This window comes from Diaphorina citri, unplaced genomic scaffold (assembly GCF_000475195.1).
Source record: "Diaphorina citri unplaced genomic scaffold, Diaci psyllid genome assembly version 1.1 scaffold1389, whole genome shotgun sequence".
Classification (NCBI taxonomy): Eukaryota; Metazoa; Arthropoda; class Insecta; order Hemiptera; family Psyllidae; genus Diaphorina; species Diaphorina citri.
This window is the reverse complement of record NW_007378815.1, coordinates 45,119-57,067: the sequence shown is the minus strand read 5'-3', so window position 1 is coordinate 57,067 and position 11,949 is coordinate 45,119. Positions and strand designations below refer to the sequence as shown.

Here is an 11,949-nt window from a genome sequence, read left to right as displayed (position 1 = left end):
TGTGTGTGTGTGTGTGTGTGTGTGTGTGTGTGTGTGTGTGTGTGTGTGTGTGTGTGTGTGTCTCTCTCTCTCTCTCTCTCTCTCTCTCTCTCTCTGTCTGTATGTCTGTCTGTGTGTCTTGTACGGCATGGTAAAGATCTCAAGTCATAATAATAATAATAATAGTGCTTATTTATACTGCTCGCATAGGACTGAAAAGTACCTTTACTCCAGCAGTAGCTTACTACTATTATTGTGGTCAAATTCTCAAATTATATTGAGGATAAAATTCAGAAGCGGCCTCAACGGAGCACTGACCATAGCTCTTACGCTTGTAGAAAATAGATCAGTTGCGCTTACTTGGGTGATGTTTCAAAGTCATAGAGCAGGAAAAATAAGGATCAACAGATTCCTATATCACCAAAGATTGGAAAATAGATCAGTTGCGCTTACTTGGGTGATGTTTCAAAGTCATAGAGCAGGAAAAATAAGGACTAACGGAACTTTTTCTTCTACGACTTCTAGATACCGAGATAAATCGATTTAAAAAATGCCGGTAAATCGTGAAGTTTGACGTCACGACATACGCTCCCGTAGGTGATGACGTCATAATTCATGACTCCCGCTTCGTTTGTTTGTGCGCAAGCGTTTCTGCGCATTTTTACGTGAAGTCTGACGTCACAACTCTTTGACCTTCTTCAAAAGAACGGCAATTAATTGAATTTTCGACCTTTTAAAGTTACTTTCTCGGAGTTTTGACCTCAGATTTGGATTTTTCACAACTTTTTACGTAGGAATCGACCTTTTATTAATAATATTTTCCCAATTACAACTCCTCCATTAAAAAAATTGAGCTGAGTAAGTACCTATTAAAAAAAAAAAAAACTGGAGGTTTCGACCTTTTAAAGTTACTTTCCCGGAGTTTTGACCTCAGATTTGGATTTTTCACTACTTTTTACGTAAGAATTGACCATTTATCAATAATTTTGACCCATTTGCAACTGCTCCATTTGTTCAAATACACAGAATAGGTACAAGGCTTTAGTTTGGATTTTTCTCTGTGAATAATGATATGGTTATTAAAATGAAATGAATAATGGTAGGAATAATTATGAACTGTTTTTAATAAAATACAGAAATGCTGTATGTACCTAAACCAATTGTGTCAATAAATATCCATTATATTTTCTATGTCTGGTCTGAAAAGCAGTTTAATTATTCTGATGCACCAGTTATTGCTAGAGCACTCAAGTTAAACAATTCAAAGTGTGGCAGGTATCTGAATAACTGATTGTACTTACTTACAGTTGGAAAATTAGTGTGTTTGTAGTTTTATGAAAAATGTCTTGTTGGTTTTAATCCCATTTATTTGGTTTTATGCTGCTCTTGCAGTCTTGCATAACATTGTGTCTGTTGGAAAATACCCAAAACTTCTTCATCTTTGCCTTTTCCCGTGTACAGATGGGGTTGGTGTTTTTTCTCAGCCTCTCAATCAGCCCTAACTAGGGTGATTGCTTTGGGCTGACATTTGGTTTTGACACAATCCTATTTACCTTACCACCCTGTAAATCGAATAAATACGGGTGATATTTTTGCCATAATGTACCAGGTGTACTGATCAGGCGGTACCTACGATCTAGGTAGAATGAAACAGAATACTAGGATCGCATTGCTCTGGGTTCCCCTATTCCCACAGATATTGAATTTCTCTCACAATGTAATAATAATAATAATAGACTCTTGAGTGGAAGGTAACCACTAGGCGAGGTTAACGCCGGAGGCGTTTTCTACCACCTAACCCTTAGAGCTCCATTATTATGTGGTCAAATTCTCAAATAAATGAGGATAAAATTCCCTGCCTCGGCTGGAATCGAACCCACGCCTTCCTGTTTACCAGGCGAGCGTCTTGACCACTACGCCACCGAGGTTGTTGTTGTAGCGGCTTCAGCTGTAGCCGAAGGGTGATGGCAGAATAAAGAAAGGATGTCTTTTAAGATGAGTTTTTAACCGCCGTTTTTATTTTGTAGCAATGAAACAACTGCTACATCAGACTCATGTGCTCTGTGTCGTAGCATGCCCATCCCGTAGTATGCCTCTCATCATATGGGTGAGAAGAGACACAATACTTCCCACTCAGGTGCTGGGTCAACACGAGAACACCAGAAAGTAATCTGTTGAAATATTTGCAATCGAAATACGAGTGGAAATTTTTGGTAATGGCGGGCATCGAACCCGGGACCTTCTGCATGGTAAGCAAGAGCGTTAGCCCAGTCCCAATGTAGCAAACGTTTCATTGCTCATCTAGTCTTCATTTTGCGAAATAATAAAAAAAAGACGCTGTTTTTTTCGAAGAAGAAAGTGTTGCAAGCTTTGTCACCATTCGGCCTAAGGTATAGTAGGTATTTCGTTAGTTTTTTTTTTGTCGATGGTGAGCATCGAACCCGGAGCTTTTTGTGTGGCAAGCGCGTAACCCCTGGGCTAACCGTACCCCCTATAATTTTACTTTTAATGGTGTCAGCTGGGAATATTTCTTATTAAACCTTTTGGGGTGGATTTTATTTTTAATTTTACCCTAGACGGGTCATCCAATGAAAATCTTTTTAATGGAATTTTTGTTTTATTTATACCCTTATGTAGCATTTATATTCTTTCAATAAAATTGAAGTGTAGGTATCTCTGTTTGAAAATTTAAATATTATTGTTTTATATATTGAATTGTTTAAAAAATAATAAATTAATAAAACCGAAATAATATTGTATCTCTTTCAAAAAATTGTTTGCAATATTTCTTAGTTATTCCCAGGGTAGACCCAGATTCAATTCCCAGAAGAGTTGAAAATTTTGCATGGGTTGGTACTCGAAAGTCAAGGAATTTGCTGTAAAAGCAGAACGTGGACACAAAAAAAGTCGATCTTTACTTTAATTCAAATCAGTTTTAAAACTTGGAGTTTTATTTTAAAATCTTCATAAACTTAAACAAGACAAACGGTTCTCCGATTTATTTATTTTCTGTTCTTAATAAAATAGAAAGTAATCAACAGGGAGATCCAATCAATAGATCAATACAATACGATTTGGAAAGTAGGCTTTGGCTAACACTGCAATCCATTTGGACAAAATACACCTCCTTACAGCTACAAATGGGGTGCAATAGTCCTACACACTGGACTCCGCACACAGGAATTTCGTCAGAAAAGACCCCCATTTCAATGTAATATAATGTAGAGCTACAAATCCAATTGAAATTGACATTAGTGCTCTCTGCACGAGAACAGTAGAGCCGTATTTTCCTTTCGCAATATTCAGGAGGTAATGGTGGGGAGTGGAGAAATGGAACAATGCCAGACAAGGTTCCTTTTACCGATTTCCCACCATGGTGACCATGGCACCACCACCTGGAAATTGTGAAAAGAAACTACCTACCTACACGTTAGCTATACTGTTTAATGATCTCGTGTAGGACCCGCCTAACATGGGACGCGTAGACGGGCGACTTTGAGTAGCGCGTAGTCGCCTCCAAAACCAAACCTATGAACATTATAGAGTCTATAGACTATAGAGGCTCTCTATCATTTTGGTTTGGTTTTGCAGCCGACTACCCGCCAGGAAAATTCGCGCGTCTAAGCTTCTAAGAGACAGGCCTAATCTAACCATTATCTATTAATATCGCGGCCATTTTTCAACAATAATCTCAATTTCGAAAAAATGTGACATGTGAGGTTTTGAAAAGTACCTCCTCAATTTCGAAAAAATGTGACATGTGAGGTTTTGAAAAGTACCTCCTCACTTTTAGGTGTATTGAGAACTACATTGACTATCAAACTTTTTTTTTCAAGGCTTTAATCTTTAATCGTGCTACCAATTGGAAATTGGTACCTAAAATACAACAATTTAAACTTGGCTGGAAAAGCTCCTTCAGAACTTTACCTCTTTAAAAGCCTTCTTTAGGACTTCCATGCTCCATAGTACAAGAGCAAAAATTAAGCCCGAGGGGGCCCACTCAAACCTTTAGCGGGCCACAAGAATGGTCTGGCGGGCCGCTTGACGAGGAAATCCGCCCATCCTCTCCTGTCCTCTTGGTTGGAGTTGAGAATCACTTTGACGTTAGACGAGCAAATAACCAGCAGACTTAGGACAGACATACCAAACTTGTCCGCGATTAGGAAACTAAGTGAGGGCTCTAGGCTGGCCGCTATAATGAGTACACGGGATAGATCTGTGTTGGACATCAGCCAGGCTTTGAATAGAGAGAGGAAGGCGTTCAGAGGACGTGTGGACTTGTTGAGCGTGAAGAATTGGGGAAGACTTTTGACGATGCAGCTCCAGAAGGGGAAGTGATCCGAGAGGAGATGGTAGAGGTGGAAGTACAGACGTTGACCTTTCCCGATGTTCATGAGCTGAGGTAGGTCCTGTGGATATTAAGGGAAACATAGAATCATTAGAGAATAGGAGCATGACTCCTTTTTTAAAAAATAAGTTTGACAGAGGGAACTGTAACTGCTAAGGTCTTATCGTTCCGAAATCGAAGAGAGAAGGAAGACAGGATAGGAGAAAGCCAACCGTTCCGAGAATGAGCAGTATCAGGATAAAATCCACCCCGGGCGGGAATCGAACCCTTGGCCTAGCGCTTGCAAGGCAGACGCTACCAATCAAGCTAACTAGGCTGGTAGATCAAAATCTCCGAAATCTACTAAGCTCAGCCCTCATTACTATAATCGCTCCCCTATGATAAGACCGCGTGCCCAGTCGGTCACCCATCCAGGCACTCACCACACTCAACCGCGCTTCAGTGTTCTTACCTGTACAAGGAGTAGTTTGGAGGCAAACTCAGCCACAAGGGTATCTCTAAGCTCGCTCTCAGCCTCATCTTGTATCCGTAGCAGAAGATCATAGTAGTGTTCTATGGTGAGCAGAGGATTCGGGTTCGAACCCACGGTCTCCGCATTGTGAGGCAAGATCGTAACTTCCAAGACTTGTCGCGCGTGAGCCACCGTGAACACGGGGATTTTGCCTAGACATGTGTTCATGTTCACTGTGTCTGAATTCCTCTTCCCGAGACATTTGTTCACGGCATCGGAATTCTTTCTGTATGTGTTCACTGTGTCCGGACTAGTGTCAGTGGGGCAGGTGTTCACTGTATCCGGATTAGTGTTAGTGGGGCAGGTGTTCACTGTATCCGGATTAGTGTCAGTGGGGCAGGTGTTCACTGTATCCGGATTTGTGTCAGTGGGGTAGGTGTTCACTGTATCCGGATTAGTGTCAGTGGGGCAGGTGTTCACTGTATCCGGACTAGTGTCAGTGGGACAGGTGTTCACTGTATCCGGATTAGTTTCAGTGGGACAGGTGTTCACTGTATCCGGATTAGTGTCAGTGGGGCAGGTGTTCACTGTATCCGGATTAGTGTCAGTGGGGCAGGTGTTCACTGTATCCAGATTAGTGTCAGTGGGGCAGGTGTTCACTGTATCCGGATTAGTCTCAGTGAGGCAGGTGTTCACTGTATCACACTCGGCTTGTTTCTTGGTTTTGATTTGTTTGAGATAGTCCACTGGGTCCAGTACAGGGGTACCAGGGTAGGTCTTGGCCATGTATTGCTTGAAGTAGTAGTCTGTGGAGCCTATCTCGTGAAGCTGGTGGATTTGTACGGTGGCTAACCATTGTCTCTCCTTGGATGTCATGGATAGGAACTCGTTTGGAGCGTTCTCGGGGAACAGGGTCAGCTTCAAGTTACCTGCAACGTGAGAAGAAATTACAAACCCTAACTTACCCATGTTAAACAACTCTGCCCTTGATTTATATTTAGTACTAGCTGAATTCCGCTAGTTCATCCCGAGGCATGGCCAAACTTGTAGAAAAGGCATGGCCGAACTTGTAGAAAATAATAAAAATACGGTCGCGCTGCGCGCTCCCTATTAGCTGCATAGTTATCAAACTAAAAACATAAAACATAAACGAAACTCAAAGTGTTGGTCGAGAGCGGAACATTTCTCTCCCGCAGTCTCTGCTTCCTGTGCATTTCGTATGGAGATTTTAGCGATCAAAAATTGATCATATCTCAGGATCGGTTTAGCTTTTCGCAGAATCCTTCCTTATTGATGCACACCTAGACCATAAAGGGAATATTCCTACCAAATTTCAGCTTTCTAGGTGTTGTGGTTCAGGAGATAGAGCGATCAGTGTGTGAAATGTGAATGGATCTTGATCTTATAATATAAGATATAAGATTTGGATGCGTGATCATCTGTACAGTCGCGTATTGCTGTTTATTATTATTAATATTATGATTATTTATTTATGTATCAAGTTGAGTGAGATTAATAATTAGGTATGCAGTAGCTTGCCACCGAATGGAGGGGTTTTGGTTTTACCCTTCATTAAAGACCTTAGCAGCAGTGGCGTAGCGTGTATGTATGGCGTGTGTGGCGGCCAATATAAGACCTTGTTAAGACTGCGGGAGTAAAGGGACTTTTCAGTCTCATTCTGGCAGGATAAACAAGGTATATTCTATTCTATTCTATAATATTCCTTTAATGAAAATTTCAGGGAAATCGAGTTCACCCGATCTCTTCACCGATCATTACCCGAGCTGAGCAGTTACTACATGGGTTTCTACATTCACTCCTGTCCCAAGATGAGATACAAAGGCAACCTCCGCCCCTCTTACCTACTGTGTCCTGAAGTATACTCCTGGCATTTCATACAGGAAGCAAGACAACTGCTGGATAGGAGTAAATACTCACGACTCAACCCAGACATAGAAGCTAAGGATAAGGACTGTGACGTCACTCTAGATCAGGTACGTCTGTCTGTATGTCTGTCTGTGTGTCTTGTATGGCATGGTAAAGATCTCAAGTCATAATAATAATAATAATAGTGCTTATTTATACTGCTCGCATAGGACTGAAAAGTCCCTTTACTCCAGCAGTAGGCTACTACTATTATTGTGGTCAAATTCTCAAATTATATTGAGGATAAAATTCCCTGCTTCGGCTGGAATCGAACCCACGCCTTCCTGTTTACCAGGCGAGCGTCTTGAGCACTACGCCACCGAGGTTGTTGTTGTTGTAGCGGTTTCAGCTGTAGCCGAATGGTGATGGCAGAATAAAGAAAGGATGTCTTTTTTTGTCTCTAGCCATGTTAAATTGGCTCGTACTGAACCGCAGGCAACCCCTTCTGTTTCAGGTGTTGGTACTTACCGGAGGTAAAGTGATGTTGTATCGGCAGTTCAAACAAATGTACGACCATGATGAAGAACATCCTCTTGTTCAGGAGTATGCTAGTCTAGTTGGACAGTATTGTGCCTATCGTATGCTACTAGTACAATAAACTACATTTTCTGTACCCAGTGTAACGTTACTGGCGCTACAGGATGGCAGGTTATGACACAGACCCATGAAGTCCATTTTTTTTAGTAAAAAAAAGTCAGGGTTAGGAAAAGCCAGCAACACGCGACTACCCAGATGGCCACTCATCCTGTTACCAACCCTGGCTTTTTTTTTAAATTATTTTTTAAGAGATGAGTTTTTAACCGCCGTTTTTATTTTGTAGCAATGAAACAACTGCTACATAAGACTCATGTGCTCTGTGTCGTAGCATGCCCATACCGTAGTATGCCTCTCATCATATGGGTGAGAAGGGACACAATACTTCCCACTCAGGTGCTGGGTCAACACGAGAACACCAGAAAGTAACCGGACCTTAGCAGTTTTATACCCTGACGTTTCCCCCCCCCCCCCAAGACTTCTCTTACCTTGTTGATTGAGAGATGATGCCGCGGGGGGTTTCCTCGGGTAGGAGGTCTTAACATTGGACATCTCCTTGATCAGCGTCAGAATATTCTTCTGCTCCGTCTCGTATGGTACATAGCGGTCGAAAAACTTCGACACCTGGACATATGAAATGAATATTTAAAATTCAGGACTGGACTATGCATTCGAAAATCGGTTTAGGAACCCTCCTAATTATTTAAAGGATCGTCTATTATGCACTTGGGCCGGAGCGAAATACGAGTGGAAATTTTTGGTAATGGCGGGCATCGAACCCGGGACCTTCTGCATGGTAAGCAAGAGCGTTAGCCCAGTCCCAATATAGCAAACGTTTCATTGCTCATCTAGTCTTCATTTTGCGAAATAATAAAAAACGCTGTTTTTTTCGAAGAAGAAAGTGTTGCAAGCTTTGTCACCATTCGGCCTAAGGTATAGTAGGTATTTCGTTAGTTTTTTTGTCAATGGTGAGCATCGAACCCGGAGCTTTTTGTTTGGCAAGCGCGTAACCCCTGGGCTAACCGTACCCCCTATAATTTTACTTTTAATGGTGTCAGCTGGGAATATTTGTTATTAAACCTTTTGGGGTGGTTTTTATTTTTAATTTTACCCTAGACGGGTCATCTAATGAAAATCTTTTTAATGGAATTTCTGTTTTATTTAAACCCTTAGGTAGCATTTATATTCTTTCAATAAAATTGAAGTGTAGGTATCTCTGTTTGAAAATTTAAATATTATTGTTTTATATATTGAATTGTTTAAAAAATAATAAATTAATAAAACCGAAATAATATTGTATCTCTTTCAAAAAATTGGTTGCAATATTTTTAAAATTCAGGACTGGACTATGCATTCGAAAATCGGTTTAGGAACCCTCCTAATTATTTAAAGGATCGTCTATTATGCACTTGGGCTTGAGACTTAGGTGTATTGAGAACTCCATTGGCACGGTTCTGTTTATCAAACTTTTTTTTCAAGGCTTTAATCTTTAATCGTGCTACCAATTGGAAATTGGTACCTAAAATACAACAATTTAAACTTTGCTGGAATAGCTCCTTCAGAACTTTACCTCTTTAAAAGCCTTCTTTAGGACTTCCATGCTCCATAGTACAAGAACAAAAATTAAGCCCGAGGGGGCCCACTCAAAACTTTAGCGGGCCACAAAAATGGTCTGGCGGGCCGCTTAGTTTGAAATCGCTGGAATAGATCCTTACCTGTCGCGGCAGAAACAAGGTGTTCTTAAGGTTCCGCGACACGCACAGAGGTCGCGACACACTCAGTGGACATTTGTCGCACTCGAACTCTACCACGGTGATATCGTCGCAGAATGAGACGCAATGATGCCGCTTCTTGGCGGCAGGGGGAGGGAGGAGGGGCGCCTGGCGGAATGAGTTAGGGTGGGAGGGGAGCGGTCTTTCTGTCGGCAAGATCATCTTGAAATATATCTGGAAGAGAAATGTAATTTTGATATGGTTCGTAGATATCAGCTATAATTTCTTTTTCTTCTTCTTCAGAGGTTTGACGGAGGCAACCGTTACTGCTAAGGTCGTATCGTCCCGAAAGTGAAGAGAGAAGAAAGATAGGATAGGAGAAAGCCAGAAGTTCCGAGAACGAACCTTATCTGTTTAGGATAAAATCCACAGGCGGGGTACAAAATTGATTTCTAATCTTTTTTGGGGTGGGATGGAGTTTTGTTTATTTTTTGTGGCACTTGATTTATTTTGGGATCATAGGTATCGCAGATACTCGTTCGTACGTTTCCAGACAAAAAGTTATAATTATAATCCAACACACTCGCTTCGGGTTCAGATATTTTAGTACAGAAAAAAAAGAAACTTTCATAATTATAGATAATATAAATGGATTTATTTTGCATACAGATTACAGAGTCGTCCAGACTACAGAGTCATACAGTCATTCAGATTAATGCTAGGATAACGAAATGATTGACAACGAAAATAGGGCACAGATTCATGTTTGGTCGAGGGAGGCTCACTCAGTAAATTGGGGTAAAGAAATTAATTTCTGTGGATTATAGCCGGTCCCACAAAGTGATTTTAAACTTTGTTTAAGTTAAACTCTTGGATTAAGCGATCTAATTGTTTGATTTTTATTTTTATTTCAAATCGAAACATCAGATTACAGGGTTTATACGCTTTCCCCGGAATAAAATTCCATGAGTTTTAAAGAAAATTTCCATGAAATTTCCAGAAAATTAGGGGGCGGAGGTACTTAAAAATCAGCAAGATTAACCCTTCATTTAAATAAAATATGCAATATGCAGAACGTCAATGAATATGAGAGGGAATGCGCCGCAGGCCGTTTTTCGGAAATACCTACTTGATATTGAATCAAATTTTTAATTTTTGACCGGGAGGCAAATTACATGACTTTTCTAGGTTTCCCTTAAATTTTCACGATTTTCCATGACTTTTTGTCCGATTTTCAGATTCCATGACTTTTCCAGGTTTTCCAGGTCGCGTATAAACCCTGGATTAATTACCAAGTTGAAATTTTCGATTTTTTCCCCCCTTTTTATTATTATTTTTTGACATCGAAACATCAGGTTGGCTAACCCAAAAGTTAAACTTAAACGAATTTCAAACTCACTTTGTGGATGCGGTCATTTTTAGAGTGCAACATGCAAAAATAGTAATTTCATCACTCCCTCGCGATAATAACGCTGTTACAAAATAAACCCGAAATACATATAAACCAAAAGTCTAAAAAACAACTTACGACTTCAAAACAAGGAGGAGAAAAAACAAAGGTAAGGGGAGGGGGGATTTATTTAAAACGATAAAAAAAAGGTTCAAAAGCTTACATCTTATAACTAGGTAAAGGTACCTACTCTTGTATGATTGGAGAGTTTTGGTGTACAGAGGGTGCACGCTCGAAAAAAATAATGTTGTACCATGGAGTAAAATAATTGGAGTTTTAATTTTTATTTTTCAAAATTTTATTTAATTTTAATAACTTGTGCATTAATTTTGATTGATGCTGCTGTAAATGGGGGGGCGGGACTGATTATATTGACAGGGGGAAAAGATTCACGCGTGAAAATTATTAAATCACTCGATTTAATATCAAAATCGGGTTAGTTTTACAGTGGGGGGAGAATTGGGGATTTGTTTTTATTGATATATTTTATTTTTGTCCAATAAACCTAGCAAGAGAAAAAGTCCATCGAATTCAACACCTTGTGAACACCGGATTTTTTTCTTTCGAAAAAGTTGAGTGTAAAAGAACATGAGAGAGAGAGAGAGAGAGAGAGAGAAAAAAGAAGAAGAAGAAGAAAAAGAAGAAGAAGAAGAAGAAGAAGAAGAAGAAGAAGAAGAAGAAGAAGAAGAAGAAGAAAAAGAATAATAATAAGAAGAAGAGAAATAAAGGGAAAAATTAAGATACAGGAAGAAAAAGAGACGAAAGCTTGGCAGAAAGAAAGAAAGTCTAGAGATGAGAAAAGAAGAAAAAAAGAAGGTAAAGATAAGAGACAGGAAAAAATAATATATATATAAAAAAAGATAGCCCCTAGAATACGGATCCGGAACACACCTTTGTTCCGGTTTTTTCCAAATCTATGGAAAATACGGGAACTGACTAATAAACAGAAAAAAATACAAAAAAAAAATATATAAAAAAAAAAGTTAAAAAGATAGGTAGGTAGGTACGTACGAAAAACACAAAAACCCGCGAGTCAAGTAGGTAGTGTAGTGTAGTGTAGGTAGTAGCGTACTAGTACGGATGTATAGTATAACGTACAGCGTACAGGTGCATGCAGCATGATTCATAAATCTGGATCTCTAGGCCTATGCATGCCTTTGTTCCAGGTAAAAATCGGGAAATCCGTATTTTTTCACCACTTTGCTAGTTTGTACCGTATATGCCGAAAAAAAATTGGCAACCCTAATTGCGAGTAATGTCAGACACTCAACCTCACCGGTTTGTCAGTCGCGTCTTAGGCCAACCACTCACTATCAGGTAGACGTGACACCTCACACACACACACACACACACACACACACACACACACACACACACACACACACACACACACACACAATCAGGTAGGGCTGAAAATGTCCGTCTGTCAGGTCTACCTGATAATGAGTGTCAGACCGTCTGAGTATGAGTGGTGTGCATAAGGGCACTGGTTTTATCAATGTGAACTTCTGCCCATCAAATAAACCTACCTACCATGTTCTATGTAGAA

General features: G+C 40.1%; 1 protein-coding gene across 4 annotated transcripts in view; it reads left to right on the top strand.

Moving 5' to 3' along the window:
• LOC103515653 (arginyl-tRNA--protein transferase 1) overlaps positions 1 to 7,509 on the top strand; it is a 21,146-nt gene extending 13,637 nt beyond the window's left edge. For all 4 annotated transcript variants that reach the window (XM_026828273.1, XM_026828274.1, XM_008480589.3 and 1 more), the window contains 2 exons: positions 6,520 to 6,772; positions 7,159 to 7,509. In XM_026828273.1, coding sequence (XP_026684074.1) covers positions 6,520 to 6,772; positions 7,159 to 7,302 — 397 coding nt within the window. In that variant the 3' untranslated portion in view covers positions 7,303 to 7,509. The remainder of the gene's footprint in view (positions 1 to 6,519; positions 6,773 to 7,158) is intronic.
• Positions 7,510 to 11,949: the final 4,440 nt, after the last annotated feature.